Below are 19,636 nucleotides of genomic sequence, written 5' to 3'. Positions count from 1 at the left end.
GCGGCCCGCTCCCTACGCCTCTGGCTTCACCACAGCTCTGCGTTCGACCTGCAGAACTGAGCTCTCTTCATAGGGGCTGACTCGCCGTCGGTTGGCCCATGAGCACCTTTTCTTCGACCCGTGGGAGGAACTGTGGTATCCGGATAACGGGTCAAGTTGAAGCACACAGAAAATAATGCAGGGTGGCGTCGAAGAGGTGCGCGGCGTCAAATGGAGCAAGAATCTCCAGGAGTTTGTTGCGTCGGCGAAAGGGGGTCCACCGCTGGATGGAGAGAGCTGCCTAATAGAGGAAGCTGTGCGCCCTCTTGTCCATCCCATACACGTGACGAACTATGTGGGAACCGTACGTGTCGCCACTATGACTATTCGACAAGTGCAACAAGTACGTGTCGCCTGGCATGCTTGGAAGAGCATTACCTCTTGCCCGACTGTAGTTCTTCAGTCGTGATGTCTTCCGAGAGGATTGCATTCCGTTGAACGCGAGCGAACGGAGTGACTTCTACAAGCTCCTTTGCAAAGGCATCGAGTGGAACGCAACGGATACCGTCGCTTTAGCGGCGAATCAACCCGCTCTCGAACTGTTTCTCCAGTGCTATCATACATTTCTTCGTGCACTTGCTCGCACCCACGCTGGTCTTGCAGCGGAAGGTACTGCCCATCCCGACTCCCCATCGATCTCACGAATTGACAGAGTACATACGCCTGGGAAACATGTTTCTCATCGTGGGAAAGTTTCCTAGTGCCAGAGCGTGTGCCCAATGCCATTTGAGGTTGTCGCCACCGTCCAGCCACGAGGAAGTGCCAGCAAAGCGCATCATCCTTCTAGCGCGACAATGCGAACAGCTCCTCCAAGCCAGCGTGAAACGCATCGAAGCGACTTCAAACACCCCACCAACAGTCGTGGCACGTTTGGTGGCGGAACTAGACCACGTGCGGTCCATCGCCCCGTTATCTCGCGAAGCACTGCATGTCCAAACTGGAATCCTTGTCGCTTCGGCGTCCTACTCGGTCCTCATTGAAAAGCTGTCGGCGCTGCCACCTCCACTTCTCGTCGATGCACACGTGTGCATGGCGTTGGCTCGGGCGTACGATTACACAGGGTTTACCGTTCAAGCCATGGACGTGCTTCGGAAAATGGCCAAGCAGTCGCCTGTCGTCGCGAAGGAGTTGCAGCGTCTGCAGAATATGGTCGACAAGCGGGTACGAGCTCCCATCGCTTTCGGCACCTCGTGACCGATGCGCAGAAACTAGCCACCAAGATGGCCGAAGGTGGCCACTTTGTCCAAGCGATTGACGCGCTCACACTGTGCTTGACACTGGACGTCAATCACCACCAGTACAACGCCAACGTGCTGTACGATCGCGCTGGCGCGTTGTTGGCCGCAGGAAAGGAGAAGGAATCGATTCGTGACCTCGAGCAATGCCTTGAACTCAATCGATCGCACGCCCTGGCGCCCGCGAGGCTCCGTGCAGCGCAAGTTCAAGCGGAGACCTCGCGTATGGTAACGAAATCGTCGTGCCCGTCCTCGTCAAAAGGAGCACGGGGTGAAACTCCACTGTGTAGCACAACCAAATCTACAAGGAACAACGAGCCCATGACAAGCATGTCAAGTATGCTGACCTACTGTTTCAACGCGGTTGTCGCTAACAGATCGTGCGCAGGAAAAGCTCTCTCCCTAGCGTGTTTTTCAAGATGGGGTCCTGTCCAAACCTGGCGCCGCGCGACCAAGTCAAAGCCATGCATGACCGCGCCAAGGGCACGGATGAACGGACGACATTTCATCAAATTCCACCCAAGTTTGATGTGCCCGATGTGGCACCACTTGTGGATTTGTACACAATCCTCGGGGTACACGCCACCGCGACTGGGGACGAGATTCGCAAGGCTTACCACCGCCTGGCCCTTCAATTGCATCCGGGTGCTGTTTGTTGACGAGAGTTGATGGATCCTAACGGGTCGTGTCCTGCAGACAAATGCCAAGATGCGGATGCGGCCGACCAATTCAAAGGCATCGCGATGGCGTACTCGATTCTGAGCGACGCGACGAGCCGAGCGCAGTTCGACACGGTGTACAATTCTTCGTTATATTCCACTTGAATGCTAGCTGTCGTCATCATCGCTGGACGAATCATGGTCAAGCCATTGCTGTAAGTTGCCGCACATGATCTTGGCGATGCGCTCGGTCTCCGAGTCGAACAAGGCGCGAGCCGTCGGCTTGGGTTGATCGCCGTCCATTCGATTCGTGAAGCGGAAGGCATGTGGAAGACGGATACAAGGCTCATTGTCATCGCCTAAGCCTGTCCATCGTCGAGAAGAGAACAGGTCGGTGCGAAGGACTCCAGGCGGGGCATTCGAGGTAGACGCATACATGGCGGCAGACGGTGGGGACATATACGCGGTCACCGATCGGTCCAAGTTGCGGATGAATTGTGGTTGGCCGCCTTGATGATCTGAATTGTCCAGCGCTTCAGACACAACCTTGACATGGTTGGTATCACCATGTTCATGAAGATCAGGTAGCTTCGTATTTGGGTTGAAGTGGTGATTGGATCGAACGCCATCGGAGGCGAGTGGCACGGGGCAAAACTTTTGTTCTTCGGTCGGCTCGCACACTTGCCTTGGCGTGATCTGTTGAATTGGTCGTGGCTCGTCATGAATGGGAGGTACTGCGATCTCTGGCACTTCCGATTGCGTGGACGCATCGATTTGAATTGCGCGATGGATGGTATCCCTGGGTACATCACTCGTCGGCACACAAACGCTCGCACTCGTGTCGCGCAAGTCCGACAAGGATGCATGCGATGCAGTCAAGCGATCGCTGCAGGACTCTGCGACCAGTAGAGGGATCTGCGCGATTTTGACCGCCATTGCCTCGTTCTGGTGCACCAACGAGGATATCTGCGACTGCAGTCCATGCATGACTTCTAGCACTTGATACAGGACGGGATGGTTGACGGGAGTCATCGATCCATTGGCTGGAAGGTCGGGGATATCATGGCTAAACGATACCGGAAGTGCATCCAATTCGTGGATGTCCATTCTCGAACGGCCACAAGCGTGTGCCCTGTCCACACAATTTGCGCTGGCGCTGTCGTTGACGGAAGGCTGAATATGCACGTTTAGATCGTTCAAGTTGAAAGGTTCGTCTCCATCGTCGGTCCAGTGTGAGGAAACTTGGCCTTGGGGCGCGGTCGTAGGAGCACTGGTTTGTGAATCCGAGCACACTTCTTCTGGATCCCCACATGTAGACTTGAGCTCGGCCGAACAAGTCGCTCGCTCTTGTCGAGGAGATGGCAATGCTGTGGGAACGGAATAAATAGTGTCGCGAGTGTGGAAAGCATCCGAGTCACGTGCATCTGAGTTGCCGTCGGGTGTTGAGTTGGGTTCCATGGTGAATGCATCCTTATGGTCTTCGTGTTTTAGAGTGGTTGGACTCTGAGGAGGAGTGGCACTCGGCAAGTCTTCGCCAGAGTCCGAACGGTGCGACCCGTAAATCTCGAGGGCATTCACATCAAAGTCGCCGTTGTCCCACGTGCTCTGTCCATCATCCGTCTCTTCATCCTTGCTCATGGGGAGGGTATCGACATGGACAGGCGTACACGACTCGTATTCTTGGGCGACATCAAGTGCCAGGCAAGTGGCCGCATGGACTTCGACAGTGGGTGAAGGCAGTGCAGACATGGATGTCACGATGGTAGCGTCGTTCGAGTCGGCATCCTTGGCACGGCTTGTCGCTGATTCATGCTGTGCTAGAATTGACGTAAAGTCCGAGTTCTCTTCCAAATGTCGCTCGGTCAGGGATGCATCCAAGTCTGTGAGGTTCTTGACGAGCAGCTTCAGAATCGATATTTTTTCCACTTCGTCATCGTGGTTGTCAACTTGTTCGGCTGGAGTACTTGGGGTTTGCCGCTGAGGACCTGGCACTCCACTGTTTTGAATGCGTACTTTCAACTGACCCTAGATGAACACAGCGACACTTTGGATGGTGGTCAGGACAGTTCCAGGATGTACCTGGGCATTGCCGGTAGTGTCCATGAGGTGATACCATCCACATATTTCCTTCGTCCACTTGAGCAGGGCAAGATCAATCGAAGCTTGACCAACCAACGTTGTCGTCGCCGAACTCGGTCGGTCCCACACTTGAATCACAAGGTCGGATGTCATCTCGGGCATCATCGCATCCAGCTGGAATTGCGCCATCCAAATCGGGTTGCGTGTTGCTTCCGCCACGGACGTTTCCTATGCATCCCATCGCAACGTGAAACACACGGAGGCTACGACGTGGTTCGCCATACGAAGCGGGTTGGTCCCCATTGAAACGACGCATTGACGTTGGGGAGTCTGGACGAGAGCGTCGCAGTATGTAAATTTCGGGCTTCTTCGATCGATACACTCTATTCCAGTATCATGTGAATTGTTGGTATGATCGAACACACCTTGAAACCTTACCAATGTATAGTGAGAAGGCGAGTCGATCATGGCGGATTCAGAACTCGTCTCATCCAAGAGGAAATCAATATCGTGTATGGACTGGCCCGCGGGAATTTCGACGGGGAGCGTCGATGTAACATGGAAATCTTTCAGTGTGGAGGGATGGTCCACACTCACTCGTGGCGCTGGCCGAGTTGGATTCGTCGAGTCGACATTGTGGTGAAGAAACTGCACGGTCACGCCAAGGCGGCCATTATTGTGGACGCCATCTAAACATAACCAGGATGTCCCTTTCAGTGGTCTGGCGGAGTGACTTCATACCTCGTTCTTGAAAGGGGAAAATGCCTCGAATCCCTTCCGTCCGGTACAACAGTGACGCCAGTGGAACCGAGACCGTGCCGATGAGTATATCCATGTCTACGACGTGTCTGTACACTTGAATGGTGACGCCACGATCTTGCATGCTCTCCAAGAGTGCCGGGCTGATCACCACATACTCGTCGAACTGGGCGAGGAATGCGAGCCGCTCCGACGTCAAGGCCACGGTGGGGGACGCTTGGTACGACACGTACTGACGCAGCGTTGTATCAAACTCGACTGTTGTCGTATTTGGATGCAACTCGACGCCTACTTCCATGATGAACTTGAAGAACACTTGCCACTCGTTGACTTGCGTGTCTAGCATGTGCATCGATGTGACTTGAGTGCGAATGATAGATGTCGCGGGCAGGAGCTTGGTTGAAGTCACCGTCGTTATGGCCAGAGTCTTGTCGTTGGTGTGCTGAATGCGCAGTGGAAGCGACTGGATCGGGTCCAATGTAGGATGCGTCCACGTGACAGGGATCCAAACCACTGCGACCGAACTCGCCAAATTGGTCACGTGCAACGTTGCGTGGCCGAGTTGACCATGTTGCAGCGAGCTCATCTCGAATAAAACCACAGGATGAAGATGGTGGCTGTCATCATACGTGTGATAGTTTCTCGTGCTCAGGAGTGAGCTGGAGTGGTCCCACCACAGCGTGAACTCTGTGTTGTAAAAGACATACCGCAACTCGATTCCACCGGGCTGGGGACACTGCTGGGCAAGTTCCATCATCAAACGCCACGAGGTGCCGCTCGATGGATCAACTCGAGTCGGCTGCAACGACCCCTTCAGGATCGAGTCTTGCATGGAAATGCTTCCCGCGTCGCCGGCATCCATTGAATGCATGGACACCGGATCATTCAACAGCTTGATTGTGTCTTCGTCAATGTCAAATGTCAATGTGGGCATGGCTTCCTCGTCGGGAGAAGCGGGTTCGTGCGTCACGTCGCTCCAATCCAGCATCGCTGAATCATTTTTGTGACTTCGTTGCTGCTTCCAATGTCGATACACACGTTGAATTCTTCTTGTGGCTGCTGCAACTCGAGCTTGATCCTTCTCGACGATGGTTCCGTCCGCAACAGTTGTGACCATGGCGTCATCGAGGCCTTTTTCGTCGGATGATGGTTCGGTTGTTGGACGGGGCACCGGGGATAACAGCGGCTTGTAAACATTGACCAATTGTGCCTGGTACCTACGAAATGCACAGCGGCCCTTCCACCATGCTTGAATCTTCCGAGCACCAACGTGCCTAGCTCGGAACGAGGCGATCTGAACCATGGCATTTGAATAGATAAGCAACAATGCGACATAGCGAGCACCACTTTCGCACCTGATGTGTTGTTCCCAAGGCTGTTGTGCATGTAATTGACCCTACTACTGTTCCCGTAAAGGGATTCTTGACGGGGAGCAAAGTGTTGGGAACGCCAACGTAAGGGTCCCGGTGACTAATTTGACTGTCGACGGCGGTCTTGTTTCTGCACTGAATAACTTCGTCATGGCTTGACGGACGGAATTGAGTACCTGAAAGCATGCGCGAATGGCTTGAGGGGAATTTTTGCCAACCCTAGCAGGTGCGCAGGGGAGTCGCAGGGAGTTTGAACCCGCACTTCAACAACCTATAATCCGATAGCTGGGTAATCGTGCCAAATAGTCGACAAACGACGCACGATTTGGTGGGTATCGAACACGTGAACGAGCGCTGGCGTCAGTACGCATGGAAAAACGGCTTGATGCTCGAGTGCCACCACCGCAGACACGCGGGGGTCCATCGTAATGCGGACTCTCTTCGGCATGCTTATATATTCTTTGGTAGTCGGCTGCAGTGCTTTATGGGTCACATAAACATTGACTGAGCACAGTCCCTGGACTGAGGAGCCTTGGACGCGTAGCAAATCCACGCGCAAGAGCATTTCCATCGGGGTATCCACCATTCCTTGGTCCAGAAGTGGGCTTGGTGAGCTCGGATGAGGGCGATTTGCATCGCATATTGGAAGACCGCATGTGTACATTGGTGTGGCGCGGTTTGTGCGGAGCGATTCAGACGTAGTCAGGCTCAGGTCAACAGGTCCAAAACTCTTTGCAGACGCCAAGATGGCTGGAATGTCCGAAATGTTGTTGTCGTTCTCATGCTGTTCCATAGCGCGTTGCATGGATCGTCGAAGGGCTTCTCCTTTTTGCAGCAACGTCGATAACGCCGTGTTTGGCGGCTTTACAATTGACGTGGGTGGCGCCGTCGGTGTAGTTCCAGTCGGTTGCGCCAGATAAAACTGTTTGTTTTCAGGAAAATCTTTGTTCTTCCAAACGCGAACGTCACTTTCAAGCCTGTGCATTGGCCTTGATATCTGTTTTGGTAATGGCACAGGAAGTGGTGGCTGCAGGCCCTGGAGAATGTTCACCGCGTCACTCCACACTGCAGTTGCGTACAAGGTCAAACTCCCGCCAACATCGCCAGGTATGCCATCACACTTGACAACATTGATGTCACGGCGAAGACCGTCGACTTCTTCCAACTCGTCTAGTCGTATTGGGATCGCGGCCTGGCCATACACGCGATGGGACAATTTGTCGACAACGTCAAAGCGAAGCTGGGCCATGTCGTCGAGGTAACGTCGAAACACGTCGCGTGGCACATGGATTGGAAAGCAAAGCTGTTGGTTTTCACGCAGCAGGTCACCTTTCCCAACTGTTGCCATGGACCCCCACCATCGCACTCGTACAAGCCATTCCCGAGAATCATGATTTCCAGCCGCGGTCGTCATCTGGATGTGAACTTGAACACTCAAACGGACATAGCCTGTCACAGAACCATCTATCAGAGGTGGAAGTGATCCCAACGAGATGATGGACGGTATCTTCGGGATCGAGGACATGTCGCCGTCGACATCCGCGCCGATCCCGGCCATCACGTTTTTCGCGCTCCCAAACTTGTTTGGAATTTCAATTATCCGTACAATCGGGAAAGTCATCCGGATACGTTGTTCCTGATTTCATGTATGGTTTTAAACGCGTTTCGAACACGTTCACAAGGCGATGGGGGCTTCGGCGATGGATGCCAAGTACGTGCCGCAGTACCTGCGGCATTACATGTACCATGCGCAAGATGACTTTTGGATATCAAGCTGCTTTGACCCAATCTTCATTGCGCACATCATGTACAACGGGTTCCTTCCCATCGCGACAGAGTCGCAAGGGAACGTGTACCTTTTACCCAAGTTACATGAGCAGCGATGTGTGATTGACCCGCGCGACTTGCACATTCCCAAGCAGATTCGGAAAAAATCGAGTGCGTATCGCTTGACCGTGAACCAAGCCTTCGACCAAGTTGTCCAGGGGTGCCACGAGCAGCATGGGATCGCTTGGTTGTACCCTCCCGTCGTGACAGCGTTCAGGCAACTCGTCGACGGCGTCAAAGTCAATGGGACCGAGGTCAAGTTGTACAGCATTGAGCTGTGGAAGAACGCAACGTTGGTGGCAGGCGAGCTCGCGTATTGCAATGGCGCGATGTTTACAAGTCTCACGGGGTTTTACGCGCCCGGGACAACCGGTGCTGGCACTATGCAGCTGTACGCATTGGGTGCTTTGCTTCATGCTTCGGGCTTTCAACTGTGGGACTTGGGCATGTCCATCGACTACAAGCTGAAGCTAGGTGCAAAGGACATCCCGCGCGACGAATTTGTCAAGAGCGTGCACGCCCTCCGTAACACGCTTGTGACGATAATTGACGAAGAGGATACAGCCAGGGCCATTCTCGATCGCCATATCAGATTAATGTAATGTGCCTTCACCATGGACCCATCCTCCCTTGACGTGATCGGGTTGTGTACCCCATGACGCTCAAGTCCACGATGTGGTCCTTTTGGAAGGTGGCGAACGACAGCGTGTGGAGTTTCAACCGAGCGGCCCTGACGGTTCATCGAGCTGCTTTGATTCCAAGAGTACATTCGAGGCACTTGTTTCCAAGTCGAACAGACCGACGTGTTGAGCTGCGTTGGCATGTTCTTCTGGCCATGATCGGAGTTCTCTGCCGCATTCACATCACCACGACCATTGCACAAGATCATTCTTGGCTTCATCGGCGGCATACATGGCCGACGCGGATCATGACATTGTCGAGGATGAGAGCCACGACTTTCCATGTTGTTAGCCGGGAATCCCATGCACAGCTTTTGTCTTTAACAAATCGTCGGACGTGGGCACCTGCATGACGACGACACAGGGTATTTTCTTCTTTCGAGCGACCAAACCAAGTCCATCGACAATTGTGCAGGATGCTACGCCTCGTGGAATCCCCTTTGTCGTGCGTTCGACGCCAATTCTCGTCGACCGAGAAAACACCCCAACGAATGCTCAGTGCATCACTTCGTAAGCTTGCCAATGGCAACGACCCCCGCAACATGGACTGTGCATCTCGACTTGGCCCTTCCTTGTCCCAAAATGGCCTTTCAACGAGTCCATAAGCATGACGTACATATGTAGTCGTGGCTATCGGACTGTGCAGAATCATGGAGCCAGCAGCACTAAATCTGGCAGTACTAGAATCCTCCGCTAAATCGACAGAGGGGATCGTTAGCTGGGACGTCGAACGGAAGGACCGTCGCTGAGCTTACGTGTTCGATACAGGTGGCATCGCCGTCGTCTGCGCCGCGATTTTTGGTGGCCATTCAACTTGACTTGTCAAGCGTTGGGTTTCAATGTCGACGCAAGGAGCTCTGGACGTACGACATTCGAGCAACCCCCGCGACCGCCTCCACCTGTGACAGGGAATACGCTGGACGTTCCCGCACGGCCTTTCCACGAGGAATTCCCGTACTTGAAACGGTGTGGATTTCTGGCCCGCTTGTTATAGGCCCTGCATAGCACGACCCCTCCCAACGATGAAGGCGTCCTGCCACGACGAGCTCGCCCTTGCCCAATGCACAGGGCGACGACGCGGCACAAATCATGTGGCCTCGTGGATCTGGCGCTACCGTGGATTGCAATGGCCATCGTCACGCTGTATTTGAAGGAATTCCTCGGAGAGATCCGGATATTATCCCACCTATGCCAATCAGAAGATGCAGAAGTATCCGGATTATCATCGTGACAAACAACCTTTCCATCACCACTTCGACGGCGCGCAAGAGACTTCCATCGACCGCCATCGAGACGACCGAAAGCCAGAGAATGCAGCATGACGAACAACCACCTGTCCGAAAGATGCCTAGTGTCATATACGATCGAAGCGCCATGTCGTCGGAGAGAAGGGAGATCACCCATGCTACGCTTGGTCGGTTGGTGGCAAAGTTGACCGACGCACAATACCACGACGCGGACTTCCGCAACTGCTTCTTGCTCACGTATCGTAGCCACAGTTCAGTGAACGACTTCATCGTGAAGCTGACCAAGCGATACAATGCAGCTTCGTGCCTTGCACACCCTAGGTACAACGCGTGCGACCCGTCGAATGCAGACGACAACAAGTTCTCGGTCGCGGCCGATGCGACTGTGCAGGCCGCAGCAAATGTGTCCATGATGCGAGCCATGAATATGCTCAAGTTTTGGATCCGAGAAAGCGGGTACATTGAATCGGACCTGGACAACGACCGCCGATCTCAGGTTTCTCAACCTCCCGCCAGTGAACGATCACCGTTGGCGGCTCATCCAAACTGTGCTCGCGATAGAAAAAACTCATGATCTTTCTCGCGAAAGTTCGAGACGAATCTCCACACCCGTCCATTTCCAAGCACGCAGGGACGATGATGGTAAGCCAAAATACGGGCTCCGACTTTCTTGGCTCATGCGCCCTTTTCAGCACGTTGTCGGCAAGATTCTCGTTCGCAACACCCCCATATCGTCAAGACTGGCCCTTGCTACGCCATCTGTAATGCCGTCGCCGCTGGACCTTGGAAGCGAGTCTTCAGACGAGTCGCCTAAAGCTGCACGGCGGAAGCCCGTCACGATTGACGAAGATTGCACGTTGGCATCCACAACTGCCGCCAAACTTAAGATCGTTCGAAGCACTTCCACAGACACAAAGGCGGCGTTTAAGGCGCAAGTGACTATCCGAGCGTACCCATCGGCTGACCACAACCACCGCCATCGCAGCTACGAGCGAGATATGACGCGACCGGCGTTTTCCGCGCTACCTCCTTCGATTTCAAGGGGCAAGACCATGCCTCAAGTGTCGACAACCCACCAATCTTCAGCAACCGCCCCGGTCGAAGGGGGGTGTATTCACACTCCGTTGACCCGTTCGGTGTCTGACAACACTCGCGATCGAAGTGAGCACTTTCTCTTTGGCCCTAAACCGTGACCATAGCCATAGGAGTGTTTTCCGTGCCTCGTTCAGAACCTTTCAACGGCATCAGCGCCCAAGATGTTGCCGACCAACTCACGCTCCTTGAAGAGCACATGTTTCACAAAGTCCAGCACCGCGAACTAACCAACAAAAATTGGACAACCGAATTCAAGCACGACGTGGCGCCGAACGTGATGGCGCTCATCGAATTGTTTGACGCGGTGGGCTATACATCCCTGTTGCGAGCATGTCCATCACGCGAACTGTGTTTGTAGCGCGCGGAATGGGTGTCAAGCGAGATTTTGCATCCCAAGCTGCAGGCGGCGCAGCGGGCAAGCATGGTCGCGTTTTTCATCGACGTTGCGGAGGCGTGCTACCGCATGAATAACTTCAACACCCACGCTGAGATCGTCGTGGGGCTGACGGCACCTTGCATCAAGCAGCTCGAAACAACGTGGAATCTCGTGGCTCCCGGGCACTTGGAAAAGTTCGAGCATCTGAAGCACGTGTGTTCGAGTGACGATAATTTTCGCTTCTACCGCCTGGTGGGTGGATTATCCTGCTGATCGTGCTGCGTTTGACGTTGCGTGGCAGGCGTATGCGGCAGCGGAGGGGCAGCCCCGATTGCCGTCCATTTTTATTGTGGTCAAAGACCTGTTTGGGTTCGAGGAATCGATGCGAACGATCGAGAACGGACTGATCCACTTTCAAAAGTTCCGAAAGGTGCGTCCCGACCGACCCACAACAAGTCGACGACGACGATGCCACGTGTGCGACCTTGTAGGTCTATCACGCCATCACAGACGCACTCAGTTGCCAACACACCAAGTACACGGCACCGAGTCGAAGGCGTCGCGTCCTCCACCCAGACAAGAACCAGCAAATGGTGCTCAAGTTTCGCTTGGAAACGTACGTGTGTCGATCACGTGACCACAGTCAGTCGTTCTCGAGCTCAACGTTGTGTCGTAGAATCCGCAAGACCGGCACGGAACTGTTTTGGCTCGCCAAAAAGGCCAACAAGCAAGAAAGCGTGCTGTTTGTCAACAGCTTGGCAGACGCTGGATTCATGTAGCCGTCGTTCGTGTTAGGTGTAGTTAATGAGCGGAGGAAAATTCCCAAGATGCAATAATATTGTTGTGACCATGCTGCTTGAAATATTTTCTTTATCTGACGATAATTCCAATTTTTGAGAAATCCGTCCCCATATAAAATCGGCCCACATATCCGGAATGGTTATGCGGAAGTTTGATCTTTGGTGGCGGCAGTGGTGGCATTGAGGCGAATGGAGGGTACATGACATGGAGGAACTTGCACGACGAGTGGCGGCGACAGTGTGGGAAATGACGTTGTTTGATACTGTTGAGCCCACCGACGCTACTCCTTGAACAGATTCCAGCGTCGGATGGTCCGTTGAAATCTACAGAGAATGTATCTGATCCCCCTGTCGTCGTGATAATACCTGCGGCCGTCAAGTGGAATATGATGGACATGCCGAACGAGTACTCCATTATTCGAGTTTTCGGAACGGTACAAACTTAGTTTTGGACTTTTGGTTCGCCACGGGGCCATATGTGGACTGCCCAAACCGACAAAAGTCGAACGAACGCTCGGACGGCGGGACGTTCAAGTAGTTGAGTATGCCAGTGGCCATGTTAGGCACAATCGGCAGCAAGAGGAGCGCTACCACACACGTGCATGAGTAGTTTCCATATATTCTCCACCCCGACGAAATACAGTGCCTACCACTGACGCGTACGGCTTCGATGGACAAGAACAACGTGGTGTCCACAAGCTGGCTCTTCACGATGGCGTCCTCGGAGTCAAGAGGCATCTTCTTGAGCTCCTTGTTCAGTACCCACGGTTCGTGTTTGGAAAAGTTGCGGTTGACTTCGTACAACAGCGACATGACGGATTTTGTGACCAGGGCAAACTGGACGTGGTCATGTCAGACTGCCAATCTGGCAACGGCGATCAAGTCGTACGTCTGGGCGCTCGTAGTGGCGCTGCACTTGTTGCACAGTGTCGTTGATCAGGTGAATGAGTTCGAGGTCCGTTGGGGAGTAATAGCCGCGGCTGGGGATCGCCCCCTGCGGCAGAAACGCCAGGGTTGTCGCTCGAATCACTACACGCCACCCGTTTTATATCGAACACCTCCCTGTGCAATGACCCTACCGAGGTTGCCGAGCGTGTCGGCGAGTTCATTGTTTACGTGCTCCTTGAGCATGGTTTCGCTGAAGTCGCCGTCGTCCGTCAGCACGCCTTCGCGCAGCAAATAGTACCGCACGGCGTCCAAGCCAAACTGAGCAACTCGAGTAATATGGATCAATCGAGAGTGGAGACGAATGCACCTTGTTGATGATGTCGGTCGGGTTCACAACGTTGCCGAGGCTCTTGGACATCTTGACGCCGTTCACAGTCCAGTGTGCGTGGGCGACGATCTTGTTTGGCAATGGTAGGTTCGCCGCCATCAGAAATGCAGGCCAGTATATCGCATGGAACTTGAGAATGTCTTTGCCCACGATGTGGTACGCAGCAGGCCAGCACTACCGAGTCGCGTCACAACACGCGAATGTGGGGAGGTACTTTGACGGGCTACCGACTGAAAGTGCGCCATGTCAGTGGGGTACTTGCAACATGTCAGGTAGTTGGTCAATGCGTCCAGCCACACGTAAACGGAATGCGCCTCGTCATCTAGACGGGTGAGTTGACGGCCATGTGAGGAAGCGGTACCTGGGACTGAAATGGCCCACGCAATCTTTTCACGCAGGCGAGACACAGACACATCGCGCAGCCCGCGCTCGACGGTCGCACGAACCTACGACAGCGATCGAGATGACCGACCACTTTGAAACAGAAGACAGAGCGGACTTCATTGTAGCGCGACGGAGGCTGCACCACGTCGGGATGGTCGTCGAGCCATTCGAGCAACTTATCCTGGAACTTGCTCAATCGAAATTTGTAGTTTTGCTCCTTGACGAGCTCGACGGGGTGTCCGGATTCCTTAGACACGATTTGCCCATTCTCCCGCGTGTCGACTTGCATGTCCGTCAAGAACGTCTCGTCAGAGATGCAGTAGTACGCTTCGTGCTCGCCCAAGTAAATGTAATCGTTCTCCACTAGAGTTCGCCAAATCGCTGCCACCGCGACAGCGTGCGATGGCTCTGTCGTCCGCACAAATCGATCGTACCGAATGTCGCCGTGTGCACACATGGCTTGGAACGAAACAGCTACGTCGTCGCAGAATTGACTTGTCGGCTTGCCAGCATTGTCTGCAGCTTGCTGAACTTTCAAACCGTGCTCGTCCGTGCCTGTTGTGAACAACGTCGGCTCGTTCTTGAATTGAAACCATCGACTCAGCGCGTCGGCCATGACAGAAGAATGCAAATGACCCAGATGCGGTGACGCGTTTACGTAGAATATCGGGGTCGTGATCGTTGTCGTCGTAGCTGCGAAGCGAACGCTCTTGCGCCCTTGGAGGGATCGCAATGCCTTCGACCTCGCCAAATGGTGAAGCAACATGGAGATGCTTCAAACCAAGAATTGCTCGAATGCGATTTTTGACGTGGTATTATGGTAGGCATGACAAATTTTAAATGAATGCACATATTCCGCATTCATATCGAATGATAAAAATTTAAGAATTTACAAAAAAAATTGACCCCGCTGTGTCGGCATTTACCTGGAACATGAGCGACGATGACGCTTCGGCTGGTGCGAGCGACATTGAAAGTGCCGGTCTGACGGTATCTGACAAGGAACTGAGCGACGCGGAGAGTGTGGAAAAGACTCCTATAGGTGGTGATGATGACGAGTCGTCGGACGATGAGCCCCTGAGTGTGTTGAAGCAAGACGTGAAGAAGCGAGTGCGATCTCAAATCCGCGACGACGAAGAAGAGTTGGCGTTGGCGGAAAGCGATTCAGAAGATGAGTCACGGCGAGAAGACTTTGTACACGATTACTCCCGGGAAGGAGACCTCGAAATGGCACCGATACCTCGGGTAACCTTCCCTTTCCCCAGTTACATCCGCCAAGTCGCGAGTAAATTGGATCACCTTCGGCATCCTCTCGCAGCGGCACCGTTGCCGTTTCTCACGTCTCAAAACCTGCAACTTGTACTCTCGCGGCATGCTTCCGTTCCTTCAGCCAATATTACCACCCTGGCATTAGCCGATAGCACGCTCAAGCAAGTATCGTCGAAAGAGTTCCCGACGAAAGACACCGTGTCGACCAAACGGCTCAAACTGACTGCCACATCCCCCGCCTCTAGCACCCACAGCCGCGGCGACATCTCCAGCAGTGACGACGAAGCGAGCAAGGTCTCACTTGAGGCCACGACATGATGCAAAAATCAAATTCGAATCTTCCCTTTCCTTTCCCAACCAGTGCTGTGCCAAAGTTTGTCGTGCGACCTCAGTTACTACAACACGTCGTTCGACGTTTCGAACAAAAGCCATGCAAAGTAGATCGACGGTGGAGAAGACGACCTTGGCTTCGAACACACAAATCGCTTTCTGGCAAACAGCATCGCTATGCCAAGGCCAAACAATTATGATACGCATGCAATCAGTTGTCGAAAAGGTGCTCGAAGATGCCCTTGTACAGGTGGATGCCCTTGACGAACGTGTCCTTGTGCAGCATTTCGTTGTGCTCGTGCAGCAGGACCTCCGTGTTGTTCATGGGGGAGAACCCAAGCGCCGGCACGCCCAACTGGCGCAAGAATCGGCTGTCCGTGGCCGCCGGAAACACTTCGAGCTCCACTTCCATCCCTAATTTCTGCCATGCACATGCGTCAGATTCAGTACACTTGTCCAGTTCAGCAGACAAACCTCCGCGACGGACAGAAACTTGGCGCACAGCGGGTTCGTTTCTTCTTCGACGGATGTCACGTGGTGTTGATGCAGTGGGTTCTTGGTCACAAATTCCCAAGACACGCCTTCCGCCGAGCACCATTCGTCCAGCATCGCTTTGAACTCGACTAGGTCTTGATTCGGCGACACACGAATGTCGAAGCCAGCCATGGCTTCCGTCGGGATCACGTTGAGTGCGTACGTCTTGCCACCGTCGGTGGTCACACCGCTGCGCAGGACGGTCAAGTTGACTGTCGTTACATCGCCCAAGTTTCTCTTCTTCATTTCACCATGCTTACACCCGCAGGTCGTGCCGAGCAACTTTTCTTGCTCTTCGCGAAATTTCAAGGCCTGGGAGTGTTCGACACGACGAGTCAGCGCAGAAATGCTAGAGCTGCCAAGTATCGTCACCTTGTTGCAGATGTCGATGAGCTTGATCGTGGCAGTGTCCTGAATGAACCGACTCCCATGTCCTGTTAGTCCCTCAGCTCTGACGTACAACCACCAAGGCGTGCGCTCGCCGTAAAACACTACCAGTGCCTACGTCGGCCACAGTCAACAGAGTTCATCCCTACCGGTAAACTTGTTCGTTGGGTTCGCCAGTCCTTCATCCAGCGCCAATGCAATGGGAAGCATCGATTGGTACTGCTTCGACTTAAGGAATTCGCCCATGCCATCCGACCCACCGATTTCCTCGTCCGGCACGTAGCTCAAGTGGATGTTGCGAGCAGGAACAAACCCCGTCGCGTGCAGCAGTCGAAGAGCTTCCAAGTATTGGATGCAAACACTCTTCATGTCTTGGGCGCCTCGGCCTACGATCATTCCATTTTCCAAGAGCTCTCCCTTCACAATCAATGTAAGGATCGAGCAGGGATGACTTGGCAACTTACCCCAAACGGCTCGTAGTTCCAAAATTGCTCCATCACGGGCACCACGTCGTAGTGAGAGTTAAGCAAGATGCTCGGGAGGGTCGGATCTTTGCCTTTCCACGTCGCTACAACGATAGGTTTGCCTTCAATGGGAGAGAACACTTGTATGTCCTCGAGGAAACCAAGCTCCGTCATGTACGCAGTCAGCCACACCGCGCACTAGGAATCAAGCAATAACGTGAGGCGCTTCATCCATACGATTATGGACATTTACATCTTGGTACGCTCCCTTGGGTCCTTGACCACTGACCGTGGGAATGCGGAGAAAGTCTTGGAAGCGGCGAATAGCCGCATTCTCGTCAAACTGTGCGGATGTTGCGACCATTTTGAAATGTGAATTGCACAAGGATTCTCAATCATTTTCAAATATGTAGCCAATGACATGGTCAGATGAATCCTATTTAGACCAATCGAAATGCAGAATTGTCGTTCCGACCTTTACAAAACCACTGACCTGTTCTCATGCAGTCCGTAAATGGTCGGAACGTGCGATCCAATTGAGTACACGACCACCCGAGGTCGGAAGACCGATGCACAGACCAGCTATCGTTCTCGGTGAAGACGTTTTCATCACCACTGCAAGTCCTCTCGATGAATATGCATTTCACGATTGCACCGACAGCCCAGAATCCCCTGAACGAACATTTCACAAATCGCTAAAATTTCAAAATTTATGCTGGAAACGTCCATGATTGGCTAAATTTTACAAATACCTCCATTGACAAAGTTGAGGGAGGTCACGCGGCTTGGACGACACCACGGCAAGTCGTCGCTCCCAAGAGGTCCTCCGACTTCCGACCATCAGTGGCTACGGGCCCAAGGGACTGTACCAAGAGTACGTGGCACACCAAGTCGATCAACTGTCACATGGACTGGAAGCCACGGACAGCCGATACCAGTGTCTGTTGGTCGTAATGGCCCTTGAGTTGTCCCCATGAATACAACACGGACGTCCTGCTGTACAACCTAAACGACATGCTGCACATGGACATGTTTGTCAAGGGCACCTTCGAGCACCACTTCGACAACGAAAGGGACGTTTCGAGGTTTCCATGGCACGGGATGCAATGTGGGCAGGTCGTCCTCTCCACACAGTCAGTACTTGCCGAAGATTTCACTTGTTAAATGCCGAGATGGCGAACGCAGCTGTAGGACGGCGACACGGGCGGTGTTCGATAGATTAGGTTGCCACGATGCTCTGGCTAAGTAGGTCGCCCGCTCGTTTCTGACAATTCCATCGCTTTTGCCATATAATGCGGGTCATGTGCGTAGTCAGTCGTGACTCTTTGTCGACGTCGGGGCAGGTCGACAAGTCCAACCCAAACACGGATGCCTCTTCCTCGAGCGTGAAGTATCGACCTTGCGCGAGGCTCTGGGTGCAGATCGCGATGTACCTGATGTAGGTCCCACCACCAACGGGCTGTGGCCGCATCTCGACCCTACCGTCGTGATGAGCTTGTTCCAAGGAGCTTGAGAGATCAGGTTGGACGAACCAGAACTTGCGATTCCGCTGGCGATGATGGTGGTGGTGCTTGGTCTGTGTTTCGTCGTCGACGATCTGCTGAATGACAAACATGACTTTGTCGGGGCCGTCATGGAACTCCCCGCCAAGGAACGACATGAACTCATTCGTGTGGGGCGTGATCGCTTGATGCAGCACCGTCGTGTCAGTGGTCTCGGTCAGCGACTAGAGTCAACGTGCTTTGAGTAAGAGAGGGCAAATTGTCGGCCTGGCGCCATTACCTGAACATCGCGATTTTCAAAGTGCTCAGGCATCATTACATCGATCAAATGATGGCGATACATTTCCAAAACGTCGTGTAATGGCCCAGGAAGCACGAACTGCCGTTGCAACGTCAGGTACATAAGGTCTCCTTCGAACGAGACGTCGATCGCCGACACATCCTCCCATGGCGATGCCGGCGGGAAGTTTTGGAACATCTTGCCAGAGTTGTGATACATGTGCTGTGTGATCCATGCCTTCCCCAGACGTCTTGCCTGAGGATCGGCGAGCAATGTCGCCAACCGCCACGATGGCTGCGCCGGGCTCAACGACTCCTGCGGGCTCATTGAATGAGCGATGGTGCTGAATGCATGCAGACGAGAGTCGGACGCACCGTGACGCGTTCACATGATGCAACCCATCGTTGCATGTTGCCAAGGAGGTTTCTGTACGCGCCAACTTGGCTCTCGAGCCCCTGGTTGTCGCCTGCACACGCTTGCAGGTCTTCGTGTATGGCGTGTGAAACGTCACGCCACGACAGCATCGTGGACGATTCCTTTCGCACAGACGATCTGCGCACGAGTTCGGCGAGTTGCACAGAGAGTTCGTCGATGCGCTTGATCAGGTACTCGCGGCACTGTCGATGCTCATCGCGGTAGATTCGCATCATCTTGCGAATGTAAAGTCTTTGCTTCATCTTCTTATCGAGCGCTTTCTGTGCCGCGGCAGGGTCCACGGACGGCAGCGGCGCCGTCGACGTCGGCTTTGTCTGAGGACTCATGGACCAATTGTGGTATGAGCAGCAGCGGCACGATTCCCACGTCCTTGCCCAAGAGAGTGTATTCATTGATAAAGGTTTCGCCCTCCATATTTTTAAATTCTGCACATTGTGTGGCGGCATATGTACACTATGGGGAGAGAAATTCAATTCTATGGTCGGGCCATAAATGGGTATATACATACAGCAACATGCACGGTGAAGGTATATGCAATTCCACAGGTCGGATGGCGGCGAAGCGAGGCGGACATTCCTGCACGATCAAGCAGTCCAGGCTACGCGCGGC

At 53.5% G+C, this 19,636-nt stretch overlaps 8 protein-coding genes across 15 annotated transcripts; 3 read left to right on the top strand and 5 right to left on the bottom strand.

Annotated features, from left to right (window-relative positions):
- Positions 1–177: 177 nt before the first annotated feature.
- H310_03365 lies at positions 178–2,279 on the top strand. Of its 2 annotated transcripts, XM_008867194.1 has the most exons (7): positions 178–382; positions 435–648; positions 692–1,200; positions 1,245–1,502; positions 1,565–1,611; positions 1,663–1,919; positions 1,971–2,279. In XM_008867194.1, the coding sequence occupies exons 1-7, from the start codon at positions 359–361 to the stop codon at positions 2,096–2,098; spliced, it is 1,437 nt and encodes a 478-aa protein (XP_008865416.1). In that variant the 5' UTR covers positions 178–358; the 3' UTR covers positions 2,099–2,279. The 2 variants fall into 2 exon arrangements, with proteins under 2 accessions (XP_008865416.1, XP_008865417.1); XM_008867195.1 differs by lacking the exon at positions 178–382 and having other exon boundaries at positions 395–648.
- Positions 2,057–7,494, bottom strand: H310_03364 (hypothetical protein). Its single transcript, XM_008867193.1, has 8 exons — positions 6,464–7,494; positions 6,318–6,412; positions 6,127–6,271; positions 4,754–6,065; positions 4,451–4,701; positions 4,297–4,395; positions 4,013–4,240; positions 2,057–3,958 (listed from the first exon to the last, which is right to left on the bottom strand). The coding sequence occupies exons 1-8, from the start codon at positions 7,487–7,489 to the stop codon at positions 2,102–2,104; spliced, it is 5,013 nt and encodes a 1,670-aa protein (XP_008865415.1). The 5' UTR covers positions 7,490–7,494; the 3' UTR covers positions 2,057–2,101.
- Positions 7,495–7,808: 314 nt separating this feature from the next.
- H310_03363 (hypothetical protein) lies at positions 7,809–9,600 on the bottom strand. Of its 3 annotated transcripts, XM_008867192.1 has the most exons (3): positions 9,516–9,547; positions 9,404–9,466; positions 7,809–9,341 (listed from the first exon to the last, which is right to left on the bottom strand). In XM_008867192.1, exon 3 carries the CDS (start codon positions 8,951–8,953, stop codon positions 8,426–8,428), a length of 528 nt encoding a protein of 175 aa, XP_008865414.1. In that variant the 5' UTR covers positions 8,954–9,341; positions 9,404–9,466; positions 9,516–9,547; the 3' UTR covers positions 7,809–8,425. The 3 variants fall into 3 exon arrangements, with proteins under 3 accessions (XP_008865414.1, XP_008865413.1, XP_008865412.1); XM_008867191.1 differs by having other exon boundaries at positions 9,404–9,600; XM_008867190.1 differs by having other exon boundaries at positions 7,809–9,466; positions 9,516–9,600.
- Positions 9,601–9,867: 267 nt separating this feature from the next.
- H310_03362 lies at positions 9,868–12,225 on the top strand. 2 transcript variants are annotated; one of them, XM_008867188.1, is made up of 8 exons: positions 9,868–10,391; positions 10,457–10,537; positions 10,588–11,056; positions 11,101–11,294; positions 11,349–11,618; positions 11,668–11,796; positions 11,858–11,982; positions 12,043–12,225. In XM_008867188.1, the coding sequence occupies exons 1-8, from the start codon at positions 9,960–9,962 to the stop codon at positions 12,143–12,145; spliced, it is 1,803 nt and encodes a 600-aa protein (XP_008865410.1). In that variant the 5' UTR covers positions 9,868–9,959; the 3' UTR covers positions 12,146–12,225. The 2 variants fall into 2 exon arrangements, with proteins under 2 accessions (XP_008865410.1, XP_008865411.1); XM_008867189.1 differs by having other exon boundaries at positions 11,349–11,796.
- Positions 12,226–12,525: 300 nt separating this feature from the next.
- H310_03361 (methionine-tRNA ligase) lies at positions 12,526–14,616 on the bottom strand. The gene is made up of 8 exons (XM_008867187.1): positions 13,942–14,616; positions 13,804–13,888; positions 13,670–13,764; positions 13,422–13,616; positions 13,246–13,372; positions 13,056–13,195; positions 12,817–13,003; positions 12,526–12,753 (listed from the first exon to the last, which is right to left on the bottom strand). Exons 1-8 carry the CDS (start codon positions 14,590–14,592, stop codon positions 12,581–12,583), a joined length of 1,653 nt encoding a protein of 550 aa, XP_008865409.1. The 5' UTR covers positions 14,593–14,616; the 3' UTR covers positions 12,526–12,580.
- A 115-nt stretch (positions 14,617–14,731) lies between these two features.
- On the top strand, positions 14,732–15,452 carry H310_03360. 2 transcript variants are annotated; one of them, XM_008867185.1, is made up of 2 exons: positions 14,732–14,816; positions 14,859–15,452. In XM_008867185.1, exons 1-2 carry the CDS (start codon positions 14,760–14,762, stop codon positions 15,411–15,413), a joined length of 612 nt encoding a protein of 203 aa, XP_008865407.1. In that variant the 5' UTR covers positions 14,732–14,759; the 3' UTR covers positions 15,414–15,452. The 2 variants fall into 2 exon arrangements, with proteins under 2 accessions (XP_008865407.1, XP_008865408.1); XM_008867186.1 differs by having other exon boundaries at positions 14,734–14,784; positions 14,829–15,452.
- On the bottom strand, positions 15,436–17,174 carry H310_03359 (the record flags this gene model as incomplete). 2 transcript variants are annotated; one of them, XM_008867183.1, is made up of 6 exons in its annotated part: positions 15,436–15,846; positions 15,900–16,271; positions 16,332–16,450; positions 16,496–16,763; positions 16,811–17,008; positions 17,064–17,174. In XM_008867183.1, the coding sequence occupies 6 exons, from the start codon at positions 17,172–17,174 to the stop codon at positions 15,637–15,639; spliced, it is 1,278 nt and encodes a 425-aa protein (XP_008865405.1). In that variant the 3' UTR covers positions 15,436–15,636. The 2 variants fall into 2 exon arrangements, with proteins under 2 accessions (XP_008865405.1, XP_008865406.1); XM_008867184.1 differs by having other exon boundaries at positions 15,436–16,271.
- Positions 17,175–17,493: 319 nt separating this feature from the next.
- H310_03358 lies at positions 17,494–19,399 on the bottom strand. 2 transcript variants are annotated; one of them, XM_008867182.1, is made up of 4 exons: positions 18,967–19,399; positions 18,593–18,907; positions 18,343–18,536; positions 17,494–18,288 (listed from the first exon to the last, which is right to left on the bottom strand). In XM_008867182.1, exons 1-4 carry the CDS (start codon positions 19,351–19,353, stop codon positions 18,030–18,032), a joined length of 1,155 nt encoding a protein of 384 aa, XP_008865404.1. In that variant the 5' UTR covers positions 19,354–19,399; the 3' UTR covers positions 17,494–18,029. The 2 variants fall into 2 exon arrangements, with proteins under 2 accessions (XP_008865404.1, XP_008865403.1); XM_008867181.1 differs by having other exon boundaries at positions 17,494–18,536.
- Positions 19,400–19,636: the final 237 nt, after the last annotated feature.

Source organism: Aphanomyces invadans, assembly GCF_000520115.1.
Source record: "Aphanomyces invadans strain NJM9701 unplaced genomic scaffold supercont1.5, whole genome shotgun sequence".
Classification (NCBI taxonomy): domain Eukaryota; phylum Oomycota; class Saprolegniomycetes; order Saprolegniales; family Verrucalvaceae; genus Aphanomyces; species Aphanomyces invadans.
This window is presented reverse-complemented; position numbering and strand designations above follow the sequence as displayed.